A 27,777-nucleotide genomic window follows, 5' to 3' on the forward strand; every position below is an offset into this window, starting at 1 on the left:
TTAACAACTGTGATTCACACCATCATCGTATCGACTAGTGCGGTGGTTCTCAACCTGTGGTCCGTCCTTCGATAAGTTCAGCGGGTGCCCAGCATAGTTCAAATTCAAAAGTACCTGCAGTACAACAAAGACACATTGTACTGTACTCCGACAAAGACAACTTTTGGAAGCCTTCCAACAACAGGCCTTTGAGATTGCCAGGCAGCAAGAAGCAGAGAACACTTGTCAGACTCATCTTGCGATACCTGAGATCAGATCTTCGGAATGAGGTAACAACACACGCTACCACAACGGACCGCTGCGTTGACTTTGTTAACTTTCTCTCCGATTCCCCCGGCATGTTGGGACACAGAACGCAATGCTGCGCAGTCAGAAACGGAATTGTCTCACAGGCTTCCTGCTCCACAAGCTCTGCTCGTTCAGCTGTTAAAAATGTGCTGTTCAAATGTTAAATCCACAATAGAAGACATCAGGGGCGAACACAAAACTTTTAGCGATTCCTATTTGGTCTCACTTTTAATAAAAGTAAGTCGATTTGGAAAAGCTTCTCAGGGACTAAATGAACTTCTCATCAGGAAGATCCTCAAAGACCCTGACACCTCTAGCATTATTGAGGCCGTACTGCTGCTCTAACTGGCAACACAGACGCAACTCTGCCTATGAGCGTGAACCTTCTCTCGTTCCTAATGACTGTTCAGCGAGTTGAACATGTGTCAGTAATTTATGCAGCGTTCATATAGGCTTTCATGCTCGAATTGAACATTTCACTGTTTAAACCTCGGCTCCTCTCCATCCAGGTTTCTCTCCATCCAAAAGTAAGAACAGCCTATTGTGAAAAAACACATCCAGCCTTTGAGCCGAAGTAACAGGAGCCATACTTGGCGTGTGCGCTCTACCTTCATGCAAACAGAGCCTTGTTTGTTCTGTTGTGTGGTGTTGGAGCGGCGATTGTGTGGCAAAGAGAAGCAAGCGATCGGGAAACGGAGGGAGGCGAGTGCCAGGGCCATACTTATTTTGGACCTAGGTGCTCATTTTGTACAAGCACATGTGCGGGCATCATCGTAAACATATGTGCGGGCTGTTGTATGTTTTATGTGAAGGAAACCGTGGTCTGGCTACGAAAGGGAACAGTTGGCACTCGGCAGCGGTCCCGTTTTTGTGTGGCGGGGTCCGTCGTGGAGGGCGAGCACGGTGGCAGCTGCATCGCATGCACATGCACGCAGCGGGACGTCCACCACAAGTTTCAGATCTATCCATCAACATTTCTTATTCATCACGGTGCTGCTGGAGCCCCGTTTTTTACCCTGCCTTTGTTGAGACCATGATAGATAGCAATAGCAGCCTTTAATACTTTGGTTTCAAGGCCAAGTGAAACTGGTGATCCTGTCACTTTCAATGTGAAAAATATCAATCGAAATGATATTTAAGTTATTGTGACTACTTTTAGTATTTCAAAAAGGTGAAAAAAAACACTTTTTTTTTCTGGAGATATGAAAATAAGATTGGGGCTCAAGCTTAGTTTGGGTGGTTTACGCTACAGTAGGTCGCTAGCACAGCAGCAACTGCAGATTTGGAAAAAATGGATACACAGCAGAATTCCTAAACAGAACAGTGGTAGGTTTATATATATTTTTTGACAAAAATGCATTCTAATTTCATTTGGAGACTAATAGAAGTGCCCAGTCAAATCCTTTAATATCAACAGCGAACACGGCTTTCCTCACTGTAATCTGTGTAAAAGGTCACGTCACGGCGAATATCATTTCCATTTCTCTGGAGTCTTTAATCAGAGGAGAGAATCCCTATTATCGCTTTAGTTTTTCTACATCGTCCCCCCCCATCAGAGAACCTCTGATAGTATAAATGTCAGGCCAGGTTTTAGGCTTATGGCTCAGACCCGCCGGCGGGAAGGGAGAGAAGGGCAAGTGAGCTTTCAGAACATCGGGCCAAATCCTGTAAAGTGCTGGTTGGTGACAGTTGCAGTCTTGGACAAACTGACAGAGAATCGGTCGACAGAAAGTCAGACAGATGGAACAGGCAGAAGGAACGACAGACAGAAGGTAGCCTACTCGGCGCCAACAAATGAAAATGCCTTGCAGTCGGGGAAGGCACACAGAAGGGTGGGTAGGCATCGAATGGGATCTTAAACAGAAGGGCCGGGATATAATAAAATCAAACCACAACATTTTTAAATAGAATAAAATGACCATGACCATATGCATATATGATGGAACAAAATAAGTGTACGTGTGTTGAAAGATTGTGATGGTACAGCTAGTTTTTTGTTAAAACTCTCAAGTTTAACTATTAAACGGAACAAGATTAGTAGATGACTTCTCCTTTCAAAATGACAGATGCCCCAGGCCAGTTTTCTCTCTGAATCCAAGTATTAGGTCATCGTTAAGTGATTAAGGATGGAAATTGGCAAACTTAAGTGATATTGGAACATGACTATATCATATTGTGAATCCAATATTGTTTATCCTCTAGAGTTAAATGTACGGTCCCGGCCCTGTTAGATACAACTCTTCAATCAAGACGATATTAAGAACACTATTTTTTGAACTACAGAAGCAGTGGTCAATAAACTAAGGTATGGCTGTTTTGATAGCCCTCCCTTCAATGGTTCTCCTAGAATAAGAGAACCATTGAACAATCTTGATGTCAGGATGATGATGACACGCACACACACACACACACACACACGTTTTGATCAGTGTATGTCCCTCTATTATTGTACAACTATGTGTGAACACTAATGCAATCAACAGTCGCACGTGGAGAAACAAGCAAACTGCACATATTCTATACAGACACTGGATGTGTGTGTGACTTGTCAGGGTCATCCAGGGCAAAATCCGTCTCACTACTAAAGTTAATACATGCTGGCCTGGGGCCTGGGGCCATTAACCTTCCATTTGTTAAAGCCCAACCACTCCTCTAATAGATCAGAGAGACGCTGATTTGCCGTCACGTGACTTTTTTGTGGATTCAAAAGGAATGTGATCTGCACACGCTACGCTCTCGAGAGCAGGCCGAGCGTCATCAAACATGCAACGGGTTCAAGCTAATGGACTTCAAAGGAGCGCCGAGCAGCGGGAGGGCAGGGGTGCGGGGCAGCGAAGAGCAGGGCTGGGGAAACAATACGCGCACAGAAGATCCACTTATAGTCAGCAAATCGATCTGTCTGGGTATAGCCCCCATGGCATAAAGGCCAACAACAACATAGAACCGTGACATCTATAGTTTAAACTGTTTCTGTGTGCTATAGTGTGGCTCACAATGGATTTAAAACAGATGTAGATATTCATTTGAAAACAAAAAGGCTCCTCTAACAGCCATCAACCTGTCATGTCCAAGGAAGGAAATTATATCTGAATGCCTCACAGCCTATAAATACATTTAATTAAAATTTTATTTACTGGACTATTGGACTACTGTGGGGGTGACCAGGAGTTACATCTTTGGTTAAAAAAAAAAAAAAAAGATAAATAAGAACACACTGAATTCCAGCACTGTATACACTGCTTAACAGTGGCGGATGGCCGGGGTGTGGGTGCTGCAGTGGGGGCGTCCGCGTTGTGCCTTGCTCTGCTCGCTGGTCCTGAAGTTGCGGGGCGGAACTCAGAGTTTATTGTCGCGTTATGGCATCCTCAATCCGTGAACATTTTGTGCACTGTGGTCCGGTCCGTGACAATGAAAGGGTTGGGAACCCCTGCCCTGGAGTGACCTAAAAGTCACACAAATTCCAATGTGACTGTTCAGACTGAGTCACATTGCAAAAAAATCCGACCTGTATTCGATTTATGACCACATACGAAAGTGGCCAAAACCTGAATTGAATAGATCAGATTCCATGTGATTTGTGCTGTTCACACTTGTGAAAAAAAACAGATCTGAGTCTCACATGAGCAAAAAGAAATCAGATTTTAGCCACTTTTGATTGCAGTGTGAACGAACCCTTATACAGTAGAACTGCCATGAAATTTCCATTGCCGGAGTGGTCAAACATTTTGGCCAAGTTGTTTGAGAAACCAAAGTTCCACCAATTGCGCATTCTAGCTTGATGGATAAGATCCACCCATTTTCCAAACCCTAATTTACCCCTGAATTGGACCCCACGGTGACAGAGAATGGTAGGTGGAATCATATTAAAACACGGGAGAGGCTGTTCCTTGAGCCGCAGTGATTCCTTTATGCCAGGCCACGTCTTGGCATTTTGACATGGGATGAAATCACTGTGTCAGTGGCTTTCTCTGTGTGGAGCATATGGGGACAGTCTGGGGAACACACTGACTTACCATGTGGTAGTTGATGATTTCCTGGAGGCTCTCCCCGCACTTTTCCAGGCACTCCTACAATGAAAATAGCACACAATAGCTTCAGCATATTGAACCAAAGGGAACCAATTTCCCTTGATCATGCTAGGTCACAAGTGAATATATTTAAAAGGATTAAATAGAGTTAAATCTGGAATCTTAAATAAAGGGGGTTTTCCCCTCACATAATTCTTGTGCGGGAAACAGAAACAACAGCATAATTGCCGGCCGGATTCTGCTTTTACAATGAAACAAGACTTTAATAAGACAAGTCAATATTAGTCACAAGACTGAAGCCAAGAAGGCTTTTAATGCTTAATGCATGAGTCTAGTTCTGTTGGACAGCTTAAAAGGAAGACTAGTCTGAAGTGAGTCTGATCTGATCTTTGCTTACTAATCCATTAGTAATCGGGTTTGGTGAACAGTGACTCGGGAAAGTACCTCTTCTGAGGAAAAGAGTGGATTTGTAATGCTACTATAAAGATCCTGTCAAGCTTATTAGTGAGAAATAAACCAAATAACGACAATGTTGGGCAGGTTGAAGATCTGTTGGAGACTCACTGAGATCATCTCATCTTTCTTGCACTGCTGGGACAGGTCCCGGATCCCACTGACAAAGAGCTTGTTGGCGCTGATGTAGGCCTTCCCTGCCTCTATCATCCCACTGCATAGCTTCACCAACTGGGGGAAAGAGAGGAGAGTTACAGGGGTTATACGGACGATAGTGCACTGATATTTCACTCCCTTAACTTGACCGCACGACTAAATTCCTCCCCTTGCCATGTGATTCATGTCTCGATCATTGTTGAATAAGGCCTCTTGTTTAGTTCCACATCATACACTTAATTCGCAGCCCACAAGAAGTTTTATTTCTAGAGCAGGGGGAGAAATCATCTACCTCTTCCACTTTTTTTTTTTTTTTCTCTTTTTAACGGAGGCATAAATATACCACGCATGCCTTGAGGTGAGTCATACAGTTGGTTGGAAGTTTTGTTTGTTGGTTCAGCTTTAGCTCAGGCTGGACATGGTGGTCAAACTGATCCACCCAGCTGTCAACTGATGGTTCAGATGACCAATGATATTAGCCAGTCTGATTGAATTCCCAAAACTGGGCGACCAGCTTAAATGCTTCCTCCTGCTGCGGTCTTTAACCCCCTTTCACCCCTATTTAGTTTGTGTGGACGAGTGCAACAATGCCGCAAAATATCTCCTTATTGCCTTTACTGAGGTAGTTATTTTAACGAGAGCACTAACTCCTAATTGAACCGAGGCTTCAGTTCTCACTTGTGGTGGCTACATTCTCAAGTGTGGCCCATATGTTGTCTTATGATGTCCACATGTGACCCGACACATATGCCAACAGTAAAGACAGAGAGCAAGGGAAATCAGGACCAGAGACGGCAATTCAGTGCAGTAGCCTGTTTTGACAGGTTCCGATGATATTTGACAGGAGTGAAAAGTGAAGACCTCGTCCATCCATCCTATATGGGCTTTGCTTTATTTTTTGAGCCACAGTTAACGTATTACAACATACATTTTCACCTGGTTCCAATTAATCATCACAGTCCTCTACAGTGTTAAAAGTATTTGTCTTAAGGATCAATTTCTGACCCCGAATTTCCCACTTTTTCCCATGGTGCCCGTTTCACTTGAAGTAATTGTTTTGCTTCTGCATTTGTGGCGACTCGTGACGGCTCTTCTATGCCTCACTCTTGGCCAGACATTCTTCTTTCCTATACCCCTTTTCTCCAGCAAAGTCCTGCTTCCTCCCAGCTGCTAGCCAGATTTGAGCGTGCGCTTCACTGACCTTATTCGGTCCTAACACCCAGGAAGAGTCTTGTAGCTGTTGGGAATGGACCGTTTAGACGGGAATCCCACCCGTTTGTCTTTACAGGAAGGCGGACGAATAGAAGCTTAGGGGGTTGACGGTTGGGGACATGGTACTGTATCGCTCATCTGCGTGTCTAGACAGAGAAACACTTGAGCTGAAGTCAATGGCTGACGGGGTGAAAAAAATTTCAATGCCTAGAGCGTGTTTGACAAACTGCCCATGGCTGCCCTTGAGATCAGAGCTTTTACAGTACTTTAAACCAACATGTTCATTGGAGGAAACTCAAAACAAATTCCAATGGGAAATGGGCAATGTCGTGCCTTCAAACTATTTTTCAATCTACTGATGAATCTACAATATTCATTCCTCAAAGATTATCATGGTTGAAGAGGTAATTTCTGGTTTGTGACGCATGGGCAATCAAGATCAGAGCACTGGAGGGAATATACAAATGCATCCTTGACTCAATAAGTTCCTTGTTCTGTTTCATCCCCCCTTATATAATCGAATTTTGAAACCCTGAAATTGAATCAGCTTCCCTCCTGCAGAGTAGGCTTGGGCGATTGGACGAATATATCGGGAATCCCTGATTGGCTGAGTCCAATCGGCAGTTGCACAATTCATAAGCACAATTCAAAGCATGTGCAATTCAAAGCGGGGTTAGGTAATAAGTGGGATTTGCTATGTTAGTGCTGAAAACAAGTATATTATTATTATTATTTTAATCGTGGTGAAAACTAGCACAAGCAGGAGCCCACGAGCCGGTGTTCGCGGCTTGTACGTTCTGATCATTTAAAGAGAAAGCTACAGAGTATCGGCAGCTTGTGAGAAGTGTCGGGCCGCACCGGTACGCAAGAAAAAAAGTCCCAGTACAGCAAAGAGTAAAACGTAGATGGAAATTGTGACATGAGTGTTCCAGGTGGAGCATGTGGCTGCTTGTTAAACAGAAACCATGATGCTTTGAAGGCTCGTCTACACAGTACATCCTTTTATTGTCAGTGAGTCCCATCTCACTGTTGATGCCATGTCTCATTTTTAACTATGTTGAAATGTCAATGTAATGTTCAAGACTAGTTTGAAGTATAAAGAACTTCAGTCACAGCCTCTGTCGGTCATTTTCTGAGTGGACTACAGCTGGAATAGGCCTGGGATAATACGACTGTAAAGCCGACTGCAAAGAGTGTATGTTACTACTGCTGTGTAATCACTGTGTCGGTAAACCTGCTTTATTGGAAAGTAGTGTAATGCGGTACTTTTGCAACAATCATCCTTTAATCTTTCCAATACAGATATGATGTTATTCCTCATAAACCTACCGGAATAGGCCATAACAAATTCAAGCATATCACATACTATTGCATATACTTCTGCATAAGCTCCGGCAAACAAACAATAAGTGGTAAAACAACATCTATAAAGGACATCTGGTGCTAAAAATTACAAAATGTGGACCTCGTTATTCACAGTGTTGACAAAGAAACAGATTTGGTGGAACCGTCTTACCTTGTCTAGTTTGGCTTCAATCTCTACCACCTCTGTCTCCACCTCATCGATATTTGCCCTGCAAATACATAGAGAAATGTGTTATTTCCAGCAAAATAATGACTTATGGATGATCTATAGCTATACCATTGTTAATATTATATCCTAAATAAGACTATCAATCGACCTGTCAATCCGAAAAGAAATTGATACCAGTCTTGTTTGACAAATGTAACAGTAAGCCATTCATTCTCAATATAATAACCAAAGCTCAACTTTTTGTGGTCTCAAAGATGCATTTCGGACTTCATTAATGTACAAACTTTTTAAGTTATAAGTTTAAGATGTACGTTTTTTCCTTTAATGAATCTTCATGCTTTCAGGCTATTTTCCCTCATTGGAAAAATGTATCCATTGTAAGAACTGCTTCTCGTCCCCTCCGTCCTTAGAAAGAAAGCATGACAGCCTGAAAATCAGCAAAACATGGAAATATTTGGAGAGAGCCAAGCCCCAGACACATTCATAGTGCAAACCTCAATCTCACTAGCCATCTACCCCACCAATAACAATATCGATACCGCCCCCACCACCACACCCAATAGCATCTGGACCCCGCAGCTGAGGGTGATTTACACTTCGGTGGCCCACCGCCGGCTGATGTCACTGAACCCTGAGAAACAGCCACTCTTCAAGAGGCTACAGCTGTGGGGCGGTTTCTCTCCCATTGCTGATCTGATGGCCTGATGTCAGCAGGAGCGAAGTGGATTATGTATGGACCTACAGTCAGAGGGAGGTTCGTCATCCTTCCTATGTAATCTCTCTCTCTCTGCGTCGCCCATCCTCCCACGTCAGCACCCGGCTGCCCCGTGGGACTGTGTGGGTGCAGCGGAGTGTAAATATGATCTGTGCGTAACGCCTCTCAGCACTCTCTACTGCAACGTTTTCACCGCAGAAGCAGGGCTCTCTGCCTTTCTTGCCAGGTCGCCTCACACAGGTTTCCAGTTCGGGATAGACGAGATGGCAGCGCGAATCGCAGCACAACAAAGAGGTGGCTGATATGATTATCTGTGACACGTACTGTATAGGCAGAGCCGGGACACTGACCTCTACAGTATTTATGTTGCTCTTTCTCCAACCCCGTCTCCCATCATTGCCTAGCTTTGGGTGGATTAGCTTGCTTGGCCACGCTGAAGCATACTCAGGGGAGGACGGATGGCACATGCACCGCTTATTCTTTCCACCCTTACCCCCCAGAGCTTGCGCTCTCACTTCTGCCATTAAAGTGGAACAGGGAGAGAGTTGGGGGGGTAAAAATAATCCAGAGAGGAAAGATCTGTCAAACCCAGGCTCATGCCAATTTGAAACAGACATCAGCAGAATAATCAATACAGTGTTATTTCACATAAGGGATGAATGTTATTGTAACTTGGACTGATCTCCCGTAGCAACCGCACCCAGGGATAATCCTGCAGTGAGCCACTCATAATGTTTTAATAGCTGATGTCATTTTTAAAACATCCCTTTTAATATGTGGTAACGTAGGGCTTAACAGAGTGCTGTTTTTTTTCTTTCTTTTTTGGGGGTTGCTGGTAGGGTTAGGACATGAATCTGACAATGACTGCTCTTCAAATGTTTTATTTAATTTTTATAGTGTCCCATCTATAGAAAATATTTCAGCAGCAGTGCATCTGCAGTTTGTGGACGTTGCAGACATTAATAGCATAGAAAGATTTTAGAAACTGCAACCAGACATCTACTAAATGTCCGTTTGGTTGAACAATCTACTTGTAACAAAAATCTGTAGCAAGCTACATAAGGAACGGAGACCCTTTATCACATCTAACACATAATCTCAGAGGAACTTTGTTAAGGCCATGCAGTGCATCTCTAGGAATGAAGCTATCTGGGCCTGGCTGAGCATTGCAAAATGCTGGCTGGCATTTTGCCTTCCAGATGTGTTTCCCCAGTGAATTTATGCTGGCTTGCGGGACAGCTGCTCACGTTAGCCCCCAGGCCCTGACCCCCCACTGTCCTGTCTCACTCAACATGCCTTCCATAATGGATGCACAAACTGCCCCGGGCCCATAACCATGGCAACCATCCCCCAAAATGGGCATCGGCAATCCTCAATGTAGTCGTGTGTTGACCCTTTACTCAAACCATACACAGTCATGGGGTTAGCTGGACAAGGATATGACTCACAGCAAGTTTGGCTTGGTAGGGATGGCCACGCTGTTGTAGTGATTCATCAGTGATCAAATACCCATCTGTCCACATTTGATCTTGGTTCATATCTTCAACGAGGAATATACAACCATAGATCACTGAATTACCAGTGTACAAATGAGCTCCACACAGAGCTTGTGTTATAATGCATGCTCTCCAAGCCTCATAACAACCCAACCAACACAATACAGGTACTCCTCACTTAACGACCTACCTGTTTAATGACCATTCGGACTTACGACCAGCTCTCTGACCAGTCTGTATTGTGCGCTGCCTACAATACCACGGCGTGCCTGGGAAGCCTGGTGGCCTGCATGGGAAATGAGCAGGTGGGAGGCGAGGAGAAAAGTAGCGCCAGGTCCAGGTACTGACCCCTAAAACACAGCCATGGCTTCTAAACCCACAGCCAGCTGGGGCACACCAACTGAGCCTACGCAGTGAGGCCCAGTGGGCGAACCAATGACTGTGCAATGCAGCGGAATCACCGTGCCAGCATACAAAGGAGAACAGCTGTAGAGCAGGCTGGCTGCTACTTTCAAGTGATCCTTCATGTTAAACAGACTGCTTGATACTGAGTCGTTATTTTCCCTCTCTAACACTGCTCAGTGTCTTTAATCTCAGCTAGATTCTGCACCAAGGGGGAAGGACTTCATTAATGGAGAAGAATGGGCTGTTTGGGAAGCCAGAAGAGACGGGGAGGAGAGACCTGATGGGTTGCTGGCTATGGACCCCATTGTGACACCACCATTTCCTGTCTGGAGGGATGACAGCATTTTGTTGGAATATTGATTGCTTTAGTGCCCTAATTGAGGCTGAGTTGTCAGGCTGAATAGGTGATTGTAGGAGGATGGGATCCTTGAGAATCTCCCCCTTGGCTCCGCTGAAGGGAATATTCCTTGCTTGGGTTATTCTTATCCGTATAGCTCCTAATATGCCAGAACTCCTCCTCCTCCTACTTTCCATGGAGACTACATTATGAGCTAATGCAGGGTCAAGCAGGTGCCCCCCTACTGCAATGCCAAGCACTTACCAAAAATTTAGCACAGACTATTTTCAGAACACAATACACCTCCTCATACCAACGGTAAGGGCACAGTAAAAAGTGTCAGTATTATATTAACCTTCATACACCTGTCTTGCTGCATTTCATGAGACAAAGATTGTGCAATCAGTTGACGTATTGTATTTCCATTAGATTAACAATTAGACTTTCACCAAATTAGACTTCCACCAACCAATAATCTATGGTAACAGACACTAATGCTTCTAGAGTGTGATCGAGTTCAAATATCTCCAAAAGTGCCCCCCTAACACGCCTTTAAAATCCTGACTATTGTTTCATAAGCCTAGGATTTTTTTTCCCACTTGAAAGCTTAGATGTGTGTTCCTCATGCTTAACTAGGACTGCTTTCTGCTCTGAAAAAGACCTACCTATAAACAGTGCTCACATTTCTGCCCAGACTATAAGAGAGAGTGCCTGCATTTGGTACATTTAACTCAGACGTCCTCAACACACGCATCTGCACTAATGGCTTCACAGAACTGACGTGCCTGCTGCCACAATAATTACTCATTTATGCTTCGATTACAACAAGCCAAGGGGACAGGGCATTAGGCTGTCCACTGAGGAAGGTATTCAGTTGCACATTCCCCACACAATGCACTCACCGCTGGGCTGTAAAATGCATCTTGGTTGCTGACATCAACCATGTCAGTATTGATATCGGGGGGAAAACAGCTTCCATATGAGTAAAGTGGCCTGGGTGCTCCCCATCCCCCTGATTTCCTACTGTGCCAAATACTTGCATGTAGCCAACAGCTGAGAGGCAACCATTCACCAAAGCCTATTTCATTTCCAAGGCAACAGCCTTCTCTTGTAGCAGACAGGCATCCGTCCCAGCCCACCCACCCATTCAATGGATTCAATAAGTCACAGGACCACCAACACTTTTACCGTACCATTGGGGCACTGGAACTCTGATCTTAGGCTTGTCAAAAAGTGCTGTTTGGTGCAGATCCTTGGCAGATCAGGGCAGACTTGACATTGACTTGACTCCAGGTCTCTTTCACTAGTGTATGAAAAAAAATCCATACAGCAATTGTTGGAATATATAACAAAAAAGACAGACACCACCAAATTAACACCGTTAAATAAAACCTACAGTAAAACCCTCTACAATTTCATTCATCGAGCATGTGCCTAACACTGCCAGGCTGGATGCCAAACCCCATACCCCCCTGAGGGCTCTTAGCCAAGCGGCGGTTGAAGTGACAGTGACAAGACTAACTGCTGCCTAACATAGCTTGTCCTAATGGGCAGGCCCAGAAACTAGGTCTTAAAAACAGAAGGGCACATGCCTCCCTTCTTGCAACAATGGGGGAACTTAATAAATCAGTGACAAGGACACTGCGGGGTGCGGAAAATGACATCTTCCACAATGACTAAGTGGGCTCTAGTCAAAGGACAACGGACTCATGTTTTCAGAAACAGCAACAAAAGCAGTTTATTTGAAGCTCTGACCTCATTTTACACTGTATTCATTTACAATTATGTTCAATTCAAAGATTCAGATAACCAACATTTGTATGAGCAATATGCAATATAACATGTTGTATTTTTTATTAGTCATGGGGTTATTTTATAGACAAAATGACCAGACATAACCATGTTTGGATACTAGTCAAGTAGGACCATTATCACACATGTACTGTAGGTCTGTCATGATCCTGAAATTTTAGTTTACAATAAATTATTGTATTTTTTTGCATTATATAGTGCAACAGACATTTGGCTACAGTCAATTTTTGATTATGAAATATCTGTTACAGCTCAACACATATCCTATCTCAATTTAAAAGGACAGAGGAAGGAAGGTTTTCAGAATATCCGTGCAAATTCAGACAATCGGAGCTGGCCCGCTACCTTGGCCAGCTTGTGCGACCTACCACTGTTGGCATAGCAAAGTGTTTTGCCCACCTATTCCCATGGACAGATTGAAGTCAGCAATCTGTTAAATCTGACCAACCTGCAAGCCTGACAGAATTTCTGAAATTTTACATCCCACAGAATTCCCATGAGTCCCGCAGGATGCGATGGGATTATAAAATGTGTTTTGTGTATAATGACCATCTGAGCCCACATTAGTCTGACAATAGCACTATATAGAGACACAACCATGTCACATACTTAAAAACATACACACAAACAGTGACAGTGGTGACGAGATTATAAAATCTTGACAACTTCTGCCCACAAAATTTTGCAAGAAGAAGTGAGAAGGGAAATATATTTATTTTACGGAGAAAAAAAAGGCTTCTGGCTACATATTCCATTCTTGACTGCACAATGACCCCGCCAAAGTCAACGCCCTGGATTTTTGTTTTATCTACTGAGGTAGATCACTAGGCTAGCAGCGGTTCAGGTGCTCATCCTGTGGTGATGGTCCATTCGCTGTGGGTGAACTCTGTGCCTATCTTCTTTCTGCACCGCCTCTCCTCTTGCCATCTATCTCTGCCCAAGCAGCAGCCTCATTCTACCTCCGACAGCCTTATGCACTCTGCGGTACCCGTCTGCATGCCACAGACCGCGGCACATAAATCATGAGGGAATGAACAGCCAGAGGCAATAATACAGATGGGTTTCCATCTCAGAAAGCGGATCCAAACACTGAAGCAAAGATTAAAATAATAATTCAACAACAACCCATTAAAGGAAGAAGCTAATGTCCAACAAAAATTGCATTTGGTTTCTAAAATGACTCAATATTCAATATCATATTATTTTTACTAAGACTGCAAGCACACTACATGTGTAGCACAGACCCATCATCTATCATTTGGTTTTCATTTTTCATCCCAGAGCCTGAATGTTATGGCATGTTTTGTTTCTATGGTCTTAGAAAAAAAGGAAACTAAGATCACCCTTCTTGTTGAAATGAATGGTTTTCTATTGGAGAGTTTAAATCCTATCCTAGTTCTACGGTATGGCTTTAGTTGTGCCGAGGAGAGGGGCGTTGGTTCCGGCGGTGCCCAGCAACAACCAAACTATCCTCAGAAAAGTGCCAGCCAAGCAGCGAGACAGCTAGGCAGTTGGGCTTCCCTGAGCAGAGGATAACATTCCCTGTTTAATCAGACCACATGAATCCCATCTCCTCAACGTGCTTACAGAGAGGGGAATAGAGACGCATTCCTTAGCTGAGACATTCAAATCAAACAAGATTTCTGCGGCCCTGGGGAACTGTATTCTTGCAAAACAATTTGCCAGGGTTGCTTGTTACGGCATTCCAGGTGAAGTCCAAGAATAAAATACTTGTCAGATGTACCGGGTTGTCCGAACACGTTTTTGAATGACTTGTTGAGGTTTGCTCATTTCCTCCAAAATGCTCCAACTGGAAGCCCAAAGGAGCTACTACTAAAAATCTTAGCATGAATATTCCTCTCCCTCTCACAGATCTGTCTGCCATGCATTGACTCCTGACCCTTTGGCAACACCACAACAGGGACGTGACCACCCCGGGGAGGGAGCCGCTGACCCTGGCTCCCATCGCACAGAAAGCCCAGACAGCATGGAGGTACTGGGATACAAGAACAAGGTTGAGCCGCCAAAACACACAGAGTCACCCAGAGTCTTGCATTTCACAAGTTTTTGAGAAAGGGGGTTGGGGGGGGGGGGGGGGGCTCAGAGGCTCCAAATCAACAGCAGTGACTGACAGCTTTTTCCCGTACGTAAAATTCAGCCTATGAAGATTTTACTGAGTCAGTGCTCTAGATCTGCCGTAACAAGAGAGAGATGTCATTTGGAGTGTTAAAAATACAACAAAGGCGATTCCATTGGTTCAGAATAAATCAAACAAAGGCCATTAGATGTGTCAAAAAGACTGCGTTCAACTAATAACATATGACACTTTGAGGCAAATTTCACACATGCAATGACATTTCAGTCTGCAGACATTTGGATTTCTTTATAACGGAATAAAACTGGTCACTGTTTTCTTTTTGTGGGTCAGGGCTTTGAATGTTACACAAATAGCACAACATCTGGATCGTCTAATTTTAGCTTCTACTCAGACAGAAGCAGCCAGAATAATAGGATTTGAATGAATCCATAAATAAATTATGAATATCAATGCAGATTTCAAGCGTCAACTGGTGATGTTGTACTGTTTGGACTGTAGTCCGAATTGTAAAACCAGATGCCCTAACTCCAAAATTATGACACAAAAAGCTCTTATGTGGTAGACATTTCTCTTCCCCTCTCATTATGAAATGGACCGGTATTTTTTTTGTTCTGTGTCAGCCTTTCCACTAATATTTCTGTAACTATGAGTCAGCTATGTTACGGTTGTACTCTGCCTCTCATTCATATCTCAGACAAATGGTTACACTTCAATTATCTGGTAAAATCAAAAAAATCAAAAATCCCAAATCCAATTCCTTATCTTGTTTACGGAAAGGAGAATCGGCAATCATCCTCAAAAACACCACAAAAACACTTGTTTGCCTTCCTTTGTTATATTCACATAAGCATCTTGAGTGAGAATGTTGGACTGTTTGGATAACCTGATAGCGGGACCATTATTCTGTGCATCCCCGAGGGATTTGATTGTTAGTGCAGGCTGGCTGTCAGTCAAAGTTGGAGAACTAAACAGTGGGAGTGGTGGGGCAAGGGCCAAGGCTTATCTGGGAATCAGCATGGGATTTGTAACCATGTTGCTGGAGGGCGTGTGTCTGCGGAAAGCCTCTTGCTCCCGGCCCAAAGAGGACAAGGGACAGGAGTGGAGGCATTATGGAGGATGGGTGGTGGTGGTGTGGTGTGGTCAACGCTGCCCCGTGGCATCCCCGGGCTTCTGCACAATATTCTGAGCAGGAAAAAGAGTTGGATTGAGTAATGGAAAATGTTAGGGAGAAGAAAATGTGTCGGAAAAAAAGGAATCCTCAATATTTTAAGCAGTGCTTTTGGAGACAAAATGAAAACCCTATTCTTAAAAAAAAAACAAAAAAAACATCAGTTCAGCTCAAAGGCAAACCACCTGCTACCACATTGGTTTCTTCTTCAGCTTCACAATTGTGTGCCACTTTGTTTTAAACTCAAAAGGGGTTGTCGAGTTGTGGCTTTCGGTAATGTACACAGACTGCAAACATATAGATTGTAGTAGAAGCTACGGTATCTAATGCATTAAAATGGGCGATGTACATGTCCTGACCTGAAGTGGAATATAATTATATAATAACTTACTCAATAGATTCTCAACTCAAATTGCCTACTAGGATCGACATTTTTGCTCTATAAAAAACAAGTACAAAAGAATGTCAAGGGACAAATTTGTGGGAGAAGTTTGATGGTTTTGATTCACGAGCCTGCACACAATTAAATTCAACGTGACATGTTTAGGTCCCAACAGGACGCTTGTGCTCGTGTGAATCAGACAAATACTGGATTCGCACAAGTGTACTTCCAGCTTGTGACACTGATTTTCAGTACAGAGTACGTTCCAAAGTGGCCATGTGTTGCTCCCCCTCCTGACCTTTTCTGAAGGCAGTATTCTTGTTTGGAGGCTGTAGTGGAACGCAGCTGACTAACAGGACAATGAATGGGAATGCCGCCAGTGAGCACTGAATGACCTTGAATTGTGTGACAGCAGTGAAGTCAATGAGGACATCCCAAGTTCAAGGTCGACAACTCTCACTTTCATATCATTTTGAGAAGAAACCCATTTTACTGTTTTCACTTTCACAGATTTAACATCAGTATCATGGTAACTGCTGGAAAATATCACTAGATGGAATGACAAAGAGAGATACGAGTAAGTTCGCTTTAACAATGCTTGGCCAAATGTGACTCCCGTCTTAGATAAACTGTAACTGTATGCTAACCTCTTGCTTTCTTAAATGTAGACCAATGCAGGCCACATCGTTAATAACCAAATAACTCATTTGTGTGATGATGAGGAAGAGAAACAAAGGCAGAGACGGACACAAACAGAAAGTATGAGAGAATAAGAAAGGCATATCATGAGGATCAATGCAATATAATATATTTTAGAAAATGGTATTAAAAAAAATCATGCTGTGTAAGCCAGTCTACCCTATGAGTGCTGTGATGTTCTTGATGTTAAAAACCTGAGGTAATGCTAGTATAAGCATGTAAAATGGTAATGATTAGAAAAGAGATCCCAAATATTGTCTGCAATAGGGCTTTTCTACGAACCAGCTGGGTATACCCCAATGTATAATGCAGTTCCAGCTCCAGTCCTCCAACTAATGTCTGGGGCCATTCAATTAAGCAACAAATCCCATGGGGAAATGGCACTTCAGATGGCAGACAGCGCCAGCCAAAAAAAGGCTGTCAAGAAGAAGTATGATAAGGCTTAACCCTTTCGGCAGGACTGCAGTGTATATTCAGTCCATTCTGTGCCCCACTAGTGTGATTCAATTGTTATCTGTTACACTTTGTATACGAGGCAAGAAGATTTGTGAGGCGGAAAGGCGGACAGACCAGAGAAAGTTCAGGATGCAGGCCGTCTGAGCTGGACAAGCAGGTTTATGTTAACACAGGGTGGTCCAACATGACTCCAGCACACAAAAATGTCAATGAAGATATTAAGAGTGACAGAAGAAAGGCTAGACCTCACACGGTAATGGGCAAATGTCCTAGCCGTGAGAATTTTCTGAGACAATGTTCCATTGTAGGGACCGAGACAATGAAGCCCCACAGACACAGTGCTTCTTAAAGCTTCTGCCTGGGCATCACATCAGGCTGCCTGGGTCAACGGCTGCAGAGGAGAGAGTGATGATTCCGGTAAGCCAGTCCCATATCGCAACACACTGACATTTCGGTGAAATAACTGAATTCCCCCAGTGAAAAATCCCTCGTCTACATAACCACTATGTCCAACGGTGGTTGGGCTGAGCTGGGAGTCTTCCCGGCATTTTTGTGGGCTAAACATGCTGCTTGGCTTGCACTAGAAAGACATACCAGACGTGTGAAGCATTCAGCTCTTTCCTGTCTGAAAACTTGGGAGATGGAGCTTGCAGAAACAACAGACCATGCTAAATAACTAAAGACAGCTTCCATATGGATTATGTTGAGAACCCTTTGATGGTGAGCATCCATGAGAAGTAATTTGAAGTCTGCTGTTTTACATGTGATCCAGAAGCGGATAAATGATGAAAAATATATGCAGCTGTCTTGGAAAACACTCGATTTTGAGTCATTGTCTAAACATCAGACTGCTGGTTAATACAAAACTGTGGAAAATATACCCATTCAAGTAACCCACCGATACATCATGTAAAGGTCTCAACGTCAGCAGAGTTTACTCAGTAGACTGGGAGACAACAGGAGAGGTGCTGTGTCCTCACATTTCCCCTTGTCTTTCCCGCAGATGTTTCCTCTCCCCGAAAGTCAGCACCCTGTCCGTTACGTCAATCTCTGACTCTCTTCCGTGCCCCCTGACCCAATCCCATCAGTCCCGGAACTAGGAAGTTGATGACCCCTGTGTCAACACATACCCTGGGCAAAGCTGTCAACTGGAAAGAGTAGACCCAAGATGGTAAGGTACAGTATCCAAATCAAATGGTGTCTACTATCCTTTGTGAGTATTTTTTCCAAGCAGACAGAGGAGAAATATTTTTGACACTAATGAGGAATGGACAAGCAGTTTGATGTTATATTTGCAATTGTTTTAAAAAAAAAAAAAAAAAAAAAAAGGGAGAAAGCGTTGTAAAGAACTCTTGGTGAGAACGAAACTATAACAGACTGTGAAAGTGCACAAATGATAGAAATGATAGATTGATAGAAAGACAATTTCTGGCTTAAGATTATTAGCGTCACCACAAGGGTTCATACTCTCAACATAGAATACATCAAAATCTAACTTATGGAGTTCAACCTAACCTATGACATTGGTGAATTTAAACAAAAGTTCAATAATATGAAGTCCAACATGATTTTGCCATGAAACCTTTGTTTGTCATCAAACAAGGGTAGTTCTTGTTTGAAATAATGAGTATAATAAAATCTAATTTTGCAACACAGCTGGAAATGCTCTCCTGAAACCAACTATACACTTGAATGCATATAAAGGATTAGAATTTGGCTCAAACTGAGATTGACGAGGAAGGTTGGCTGTAATAACAGATGCGTCAGCAACCTCATCACAGTCTCCCTCCCACCTCTCTGGGCCACTACCCTTTACTCTGAACCCCCTTTTAATATTTCAGCAGGCTGACGCATTTCCTGACACATCCCCAGGCTCAGTCCTGGCCAGGCCACGACCAGGAAGTCCGCCCCCACTCACAGGGGAAGGCTGCAAGGAGAGGAAAAGTAGAAAAGGGGGGTGTGAGGAAAAAGAGAGAGAGACAGGACGGAGAGAGGGATAGACCAAATCCAAAGCAGATGCTCATCTTGATTACACGTGTGATTCAGCATTTCAAAACTGAGATGTACCAGAGCCTGGTGACTGTAGAACCATGGCCCTGGACCCAGCTAAAAGGCAACTGAGGCAATGGCCTTTGATGAGTGTTAATCTTCACTACTACTTTTGTTTTCAATCCAGTGGTTGTGGCACAGAGCTTAAGACAGTTCCGTATTTCTTTTCTTCACACAACAGTTGGGGTATATAAAGACAAAGAGTTTCAGAAGAGTCAAATCGCTCGCTTATAAGGCATTTCAGTCCACATACATTAGGCTGAGCTGCCCTATGTTGCCACTCTCTCTACAAATAATCTAAATGAACTAAGAATCAGGGCCCGAATGGGTCCATCTAATAGTCTGTTTTTCGATAACAAACAGAGCCTTGTCTCCATTGACCGTGTAGTGACAGATACCTGTTCACCGCAAATAAACACTTATTGTTAAATATTTGTTTGTATAGACTGGATTAAAAATGGATGTAGAAACCGTGACATCACTTGTTGTTTCCCGAAGAGAAAGTCCAATTTTCTCAAATGGTATACAAATTGAGTGTTTTATGTGTAAGGAGCAAGTGAAAGATTTGCCAGAGATTTTTGAAAAAGCTGTCTACAGCGCAGCTTATAAGACTCATGCAGCTTTTACATGGCCTGAGACAGGAAAGTACAGTAGGTATGTTTAAATGATCCTACTTTGAATGCAAACCATAGTGGACAAATTGCTGTAACTGTCTAAGGGGATATCTATTAAGAAAAACTGCTGGAGATTAATCTGATTTCCTAAAACATGATGCAATGTTTTAGAAGTTCAAGCAGGTTGAAACAGTCAAAATCAATCGAGCCATTGAAGCAATTAATTTGATGTCGGAATGTTAATTTAAAGGAATTTGCTCAATAAATAGTTGTTAACCTTAAACAATTTGCCAATTTATTGATAACATAAAAGCTAATGACGTCACCAGGGGATGGGGCCATGGTGCGTGGGGACATACGTAAAGTCGCGTATCTCTGAGATTTTGTGACTTGACGCGAGGAGCGTTTCTCCTCATTTAATTTCCTTTAATTTCAAAATGGAGAAGTTTGAGGCAAGGCTCCCCGAGCTGGTTCGCGCATGCATCATTTTTTTCCTCGATTGCCCCCAGTCGTTCTGGTGAGTACCAGTACTTCCTGGCTGAGTATTTTTTTCTCAAAAACGCCATGCACCCAACAAAGACGCCTGTTAATACAATAACAACACCACCACAGATTGTTCAGTTCATATCGATAATAAAATCTTTATCGATTAAATGCTTATGAGCAATTAATGGATAGTTGATTCATTGTTAAAATTCCTAATTGTATGTAAAACCAATTAAACAAAATGCTCGCATAACTATGACAGAACAACTGGAATGGCAGCTCATCCTGTTATGCCAACCTTTACTGGGGTAGATCTGAAAGCGATGCACAGTGTGGCTAATCCTGCAGGGACATTAGATGCAGTATATTAATTCAGAATTATAGTCCATCTGATCATGGCATAACCAGTAATTCACCATGGTGCCACATTGCTGCCCAGGCTTAACTCCCTCTGTGCAGATCAAAAAGATGTTGAAAATGCATTGATGATACATACTCAGCAAATACTTGGGATTCCAGCAACCTGTTGCTAGCAATATTGTAGGCTTTTTTATGGTCTAATATTGTTGTGTGATTTCTAGGACTGACCTTAGTAATGTTTGCCATGAAGAGTATTATCGTGTGTGTTATGAGTTGGATTATTATAGCTGGATACTTCTGACAGTGAGTTGTGTTTACCTGACGTTTCTAGAAGTCCCACTACTCTCTGTAAGACACATCGCTTGTTTGAGCCCATGAAGAACACAAGGCCTTACTCTGGGCAAAATTGGAACTCATCTGATAAATATCAAGGTAAAAGTGGATTTTCCACTTTTTGAAAAGTATGGGATATCTGATATTTAGGACCTATGCTCAATTGACATCAGATGTATGGTATAGATAACCAAAATACAATCTGCTGGGAAAAACATGCTGCAATGTAGGCCTAGATCTGCAAAACCCTGAGGTGTTACGTCACATCCACTCAATCATCACTTGGTTTCTGCCTCAAGACATTAATATATTGCTGCTTCAATGACTGCAAAAGAGCACACCGGATGGCCGGGTTGGATGCGAGGAGGCAGGAATCAATCAGAACGACAGCCATTAAGTTCGACCATTTGATTTCATCATACTTAATAAACCCTTCACACACTCTTGCAGGTTGTGCACAGTAGAGGGCAGGAGAGCAAGTTCTGTTTGTGCTGGCGCAAATCCCAGATCTCTTTGTCACCTCTCAGGATGTCCCATAGAAGGAGATTAGCACACTGTTTAGCATGCAGGACCCTGCTCTGCACGAGTCTGTGTGTGCAGTGTGCGAAACGTCTTTCCATTCATCTAAATGAAATGAGGGGCCACAGGAGCTCATGCAGCGACTTCCCCCTCTTACACAAAAGGCTTAGGGATGACATCATCAATATGCCCCAATCCATTTCACTAGGGTTAAGTCTCAAATCATAGAAGAGCATAATTAAATTCCCGGATATAGAAAAAAAACGATTAATGTATTACATTATAAAACGACGACACACCTGCAATTAAAGGATTGCTCTCTGAGTTCAATGACTGAAGTACACATACTGTGATAACAGCCCATTAACAGTTATATGTCTGCCAGGCAGAATTACATTTTGTGTACTCCAATAATAAAAGTTTGATTGAGGTCAAGCCTAGATCCGTCCACCGCACAGTCGTATTAGCTCTGCCCTCGCTGAGAAGACCTTTTTTCCCTGAGGACATCCTTCAAACACTTTAATAATCAATATGAGGTGACCGTCCATCTGCTGCCCTATATTGCTGTGGTGTTCCTGGTGAGTTCTGAAGCTGAGGCAGGCAAAATCCTTTCATCTTGTCTCCTTTTTGAGAGGATGAAAGCTTTTCCTTTAGGCCGTAATAGTGTGAACAGTGCTGGGATTTCCCAGTGAGGGGCTAACAATTATGGATTGCCTGTTGGTCAAGAAAAAAATACTTCTCTGCCTATCATTAGATCTATTTCCACACACCCCCCACACCAAGGTGACACCGGCTGAATGTTTGGTTTCCAGGTGTCACACCTTGCCATCAAGGGATTGCACAGAGGAATGTGGGCTAATCCCTGATTAAGACACACAGCCATCAAACTGCACACTGCTGCCTTAATCCCTGTCGCTTTCATTACCTGGAGTTGTGAGCTCCAGTGCACACAGAGAGCTTGCTGACACCCTTAACAAGATGGTGAAGAGGACTGAAGACCAGCCCCAACTGAGCTCTAAGAGTCATTAAGTCAAGAACACAGATGAAAGATTAAAAAAAAACGCTGAATCTCTAAAGATGAAGAAAGAATGCCATAATCACAGACAGGGCAAATGTTGCATTTTCAGTATGTTGTACTGACAGAATCAATTATGCAATGATTTTCCCAAGCAAACAAAGTATTTGTTTGTAAAGTACTTTCCCAGCTAGTAAAGTATTTGTACTAATATGTATTTCAGTTGAGAGGATTTCTCAGGGACAGTGTTCTTTATCCGGCGGACAGACAGTATTTGGGGGTGTTTTCCCCCCTCATGGAGCATGACGTTACGCCACATGCCTTGCATTCCCGCGTAGCGGCCATATCAAGGAATCCGACATGCCTCCCGCCCTCCGTCATATGACTGGGTCACACATCCACACATCCATCCACGCATCCATCCACGCATGCATGGATGCATGCATCCATCCATTCAAGCGTCGAGTCATTCTCTCACAGATGTGCAAATTGCAGAAGCAATAAGTGGTACAGGTCACTGGGTAAATCACCTAATCATCGGCACCCCCAACCCCCGGCTGTTTCACATGGCGGGAGGAGGGAAGGAATCTCGGGGGCTCTCCGCCCGAGCCATTCAGGCTGAGTGAAAAGAGTCTGTCTCTTGGCTGAAGCAGGGCGCTCCCTAGGACAATACTCATATTCTGTCTGAGACTGTTAGGGACACGGGGACGGATCATCGGGGGATGCCAAAATTCCCTCCAAATGTGTGTGTGAACCAAGCTTTTTCTCCACCCAAGTGTAAATACAAGAGGCATTCATAGCCGTGTTGCCTCTCTCGATCCTTCAGGGCGTCATAATGCTTGCCTGATGAACAACATTCATGAGGTGGAATATATATTCTACATATACAATACATTCATACAATAGTTCTTATAATCTCTTGCGGAAAGAAATCAGATCTAAACATCTGATCAGAAACCATAAATAACATAAGAAAGAACATAAAATCAGAAATTAATATGTCCATCAGAAGACCTTTTTAATGAGTGTGGTGGCTGTGGTGTTCCAACAGAATGTGATTGTGACCTCAAAATAAGCATGTCAGTGAGGACGGACGGCTCAGACTCACACGTCGCCAGTGTTGTGCAGCAGCAAACACAAACACCCCCCATTCCTGCGGTTGTGTAATCATTACGGAGCCCCACTTCCAAAACAGATGTGGAGAGCCTCATGGCTGCAACCTCACATCTGTCTCCTTGTGTCCGGAGAAATCCGGAGAGACACAACCGCAAGAATACACATTGGGGAGGGATAGCTGGAGGTGGTGGATTTGTTCCGGTCATTTTAAAAAGCCTATAATGGGCAGATTATTCCCAATAAGTGTTCTCTGTCCAACACAACGCACATGAAAACTCAAAAAAGCACCGGAAAGGGTTTTAAAACTGCTTCACTTCCTGAATTTCATTCAGGATTTCACATAGGTCTAAAAAACAGCTCCTTGGTGGTTATGTGTGCTCAAACGGCCAAAAAAAAGGTTAATCTAAGGAAAGGACTAAGGAGATGATGGTGAAGTTCAGGAAATGGGGGGGGGGGGGGGGGGGGTTCATGCAATTGGTCCATGCAATTGGACTCGGCAGCAAAAACCTCCCCGAAGCACCTATACTTCCTGAGAAGACTTAAGAAGTTTGGCATGTCTGCACAAAGTCTCACTAACTTTTACAGGTGCACCATTGAGAGCCTTCTCTCTTAGCTGCATTTACTGCCTGGTATGGCAGCTGCGCCGCTGCTGATCGCAAGGCTCTCCAGAGGGTGGTGAAGAGAGCGGCGCGCATCATCGGCTGCCATCTCCCCTCCGTGCAAGCCATCTACCACACACGATGCCCAAGGAAAGTGCGGAAAGTCATTTAAGAATACAGCCACCCAGGCTATGGACAGTTCACGTTGCTGCTGTGTGGTAGACGTTACCGCAGCATTCGGGCACGGACTACCAGACTCAAACAGTTTTTACCCCCAGGCCATCAGGCTTCTCAACCAGCAACATTCATCTCTGGTGACCAGTATGCCCTGGTCACTTCCTATGTCCATTCAATGTACATCACCATAATTGAATGTGCACATTCATTGGCCCTCTGACACTTATATTTACAATATCATTATACTCTACCCTATTGTCCATATTCCCATTCCATTCCATCTCTGAAACTGCTGCTAGTGTTGTACTGTTATGTATATTTTTGAGCGTGAGAAGCAACTATTAATAATTCCATACTATACTTTCATTTTTTTATATTTTATATCCTATTTTATATCCTATGACCACTGGTGTTGCTTACCGTGTCGCAAGAATTTAAATGCTCGGAATGCCCCTGGTTTACTATGCATTTGACAAATAAAACACTTTGACCAATCATTGTGAAAATTATAAAAGCAGCGATAGGCACACCACATGCGAGACTTTGAGTGTTAATGCCAAGCCGATTTCCTGCATGATTTCACACGTGGGAAGTAGAGTGTCATTCAAATATCAAACGTGAAAAGAGCTGATGATTTTCCCTTTTTTTTTTTTTTGTCTCCGAGCCTGCTCTCCTGCTGTAGTCTTCCACCTCCAGGCTTTCTTACATAACACCCGCGCCGCTTTTAGATACAAAAGAGCCATTTGAATGTCCTCTCAAAGCGCTGTTACGGACCAAAGTGGGTAGAAGAACGTTTTCTTCTAAGCTGGTCTTAATCGGTGTCTGCCGTAGACTTTATTATAACTGTTCTTCAACACTGGACTGGATCTTCACTATTGACATAGACGTTAAGTAGCACTCAAAAGAAAGGCTTCGTACGAAACACTAGAATGAAACATGTCCTCGGTGGGCGTCTGTCCTTTTGTAGCCAGTGAGATAGCCCTCGCCAAGCGCTGCATATGAGGAGCATTATTTTTCAGCCCGCATTCACAGCCCCGGCCAGAGGAACAGATTTATCTGCCGCGTATGGGAGCCCATGGAAATACAGAATGAGACATTTTCACTAAGGGTTCCCAAAGCTATTGTGGATGAGTGTGCACCCACACACACACACACACACACACACACACACACACACACACACACACACAGTGTAAAAGGACCTAAGTTAAGCAGGGTAAGAAGGAAGGGAGGCTGAGACACCCCTCTCAGCCTGAAAGGCTCTTGGCTCTCCCCAGACAGGACGGGGTGAAGGGAGAGCCAGGTCTGGGAAGAGATGTGGGTGTAGAGGAATTCCTGTGTTATTTATCTAACCTCTGGTGCACGGCGGTCGCCGAGTGTGTGTGAGGCTGTGCTGGGAGCTGCTCACTTCGCCTCCGATCCAATATTTAGTGACACTGAGCAGACCCCTTTGTGAGGACTTGTACTTTCGTCGGCTCAATTCTCTGAGCAGTTCATTAAAAAGGGAAGTCACTTCATGGTTTGGGGCTTTCCTGCCATAAAGCACGAGGGTAAAGGGAGCCCCTGAAATGACCTCTTCTACTGGATTAGGATTCGATTCGGTGGTCGCTGTTTAAGCGGTTTAAGAGTCCTTGTGATATACCTCAGAGATACAATTACTCTGAATGAGTTTTCCTCAACCGTTATCATATCAGGGCCGTGAATTTGATCCACATTTGGCTACGGATGGGCCCCAACGGATAAGATTTGACCCCCGATCTGAGACGATCCTCGTTGTTCGATATGATTTCGTCCCGGGGATTCCATACGTGTCCCTACTGTCACGAGGGAGATAACCGTGGAAATGCGATCCAAACGGTCATCGTTGTCCATTCCCTAAGGTCTGGAAAAACGGTATGAAAAAAAAACCAAACAAAAACGGTGAATTTTTAACTATTAATCATTATGACCGGGGGGCTGGAACGTCTTGGCGGACCCCGCGTTGAGAATGACGACCACTGCTGTCCTGTAAGCCATGACAGACTTGAATACGGTGCTGCGAATTTACATTTGGAACCGCATTATCCAGCACAGTGAATAAATACATCGCCGGTGCACAACACACAGGTTTTACATGAGAGCAACGGGAAACCGTTCTTACCTAAACCGGGGTGAATCTTTAATGCAGTCTTCAAAATCCACCGTCATTTTGGGGCGAGATTTACAAATAAAACAAAAGCTAAATTGCAAGGCTTAAAACGGGGATTTCATTTCCCTCGGCGGCGCCTCCGGGTATCCAGACCGTGTAGCGCCGGGGCCAAGAGCGACGAGCCGCGCCGTGCTGCTTCTCCGAGCCGCCGCGGTCACTGTCTGCAGCCGCCGCCGAGCGCGGAACCGCGGCGCAAGACCGACGGGGGCGTTCCGCGAGCGCTTCGAAGCTCGGTGATTTTTTTTTTTTTTTGACGCCGTAAGCCGCAGCGCCCCGGGACCCACGCTCGCAGAAAAATGCGGTTGGGCAGGTGGGTTTTGGGTCAGAGTGAGTGCGTGTTGTCAGCCCGTTGTGCCGCCGCGTTGCTGCGATGTCGGGTGTGGTTTCTCGGCGATGTGGGGCCGGAACGGGGATTCGCCCCGAAAATTCCGACTTGGGATTCCGACTCCGTTTCGTTGTTTTTTTTGTTTTTTTTTTTTTCCACGGGGATTTGGGATTTTCCGAGTTGTGATTGAGATCGAATGCAGCACGAGTTGCCGAGTGACGTCACCCGCCATGCCGTTAAGCTCGCAGCTTCAAAACGGCTTCATGTCCGATGACGATCAATCAACTTTGAAAAAAAAAAAACATTGATGACCTGGTTTTCTATAATGTATTTATTTCCTTTCATGTATTTATTTATGTCCCTTTTCTAAACTCAAACCCTTACCTATTTTTACATTTTCCTTTATTATTATTATTATTATTATTATTATTATTATTATTATTATTATTATTATTTTTATTCAGCTTATATTCGAACCTTGCAATATGCTTATCACAATCTGTGTGTACAAAAAACACAACATGAATCGTCCATACAGTTGACGATGCAACATCACTCAAAAAGGTTAAGAAAATGACAATGATACTCTCGAGGGTTTTGTTGGATGAGGGGCCCTCGGCCACCTCGGGGTCGGGACCCCACGTGGAGTCACTCGTTATGCGCACAGGGTCCCATCTCTGGTGTATTCATATTTGAATTACAGAATACACATTGGGGGTGGATAACTGCAAGAGACGGATGGCCATTGTTGTTGTTT

At 43.8% G+C, this 27,777-nt stretch overlaps 1 protein-coding gene across 1 annotated transcript in view; it reads right to left on the bottom strand.

Annotated features, from left to right (window-relative positions):
* The window catches only part of LOC307241155 (arf-GAP with coiled-coil, ANK repeat and PH domain-containing protein 3-like), a 55,203-nt gene extending 28,152 nt beyond the window's left edge, over positions 1–27,051 (bottom strand). The window contains exons 1-4 of the mRNA XM_080015189.1: positions 26,648–27,051; positions 7,654–7,711; positions 4,881–5,000; positions 4,302–4,355 (exon numbers count right to left, since the gene is read on the bottom strand). Coding sequence (XP_079871315.1) covers positions 4,302–4,355; positions 4,881–5,000; positions 7,654–7,711; positions 26,648–26,694 — 279 coding nt within the window. The 5' untranslated portion in view covers positions 26,695–27,051. The remainder of the gene's footprint in view (positions 1–4,301; positions 4,356–4,880; positions 5,001–7,653; positions 7,712–26,647) is intronic.
* Between the last annotated feature and the right edge of the window lie 726 nt (positions 27,052–27,777).

The sequence above is a fragment of the Zeus faber genome (genome assembly GCF_960531495.2).
Source record: "Zeus faber genome assembly, chromosome: 15".
In the NCBI taxonomy this organism is placed as follows: domain Eukaryota; kingdom Metazoa; phylum Chordata; class Actinopteri; order Zeiformes; family Zeidae; genus Zeus; species Zeus faber.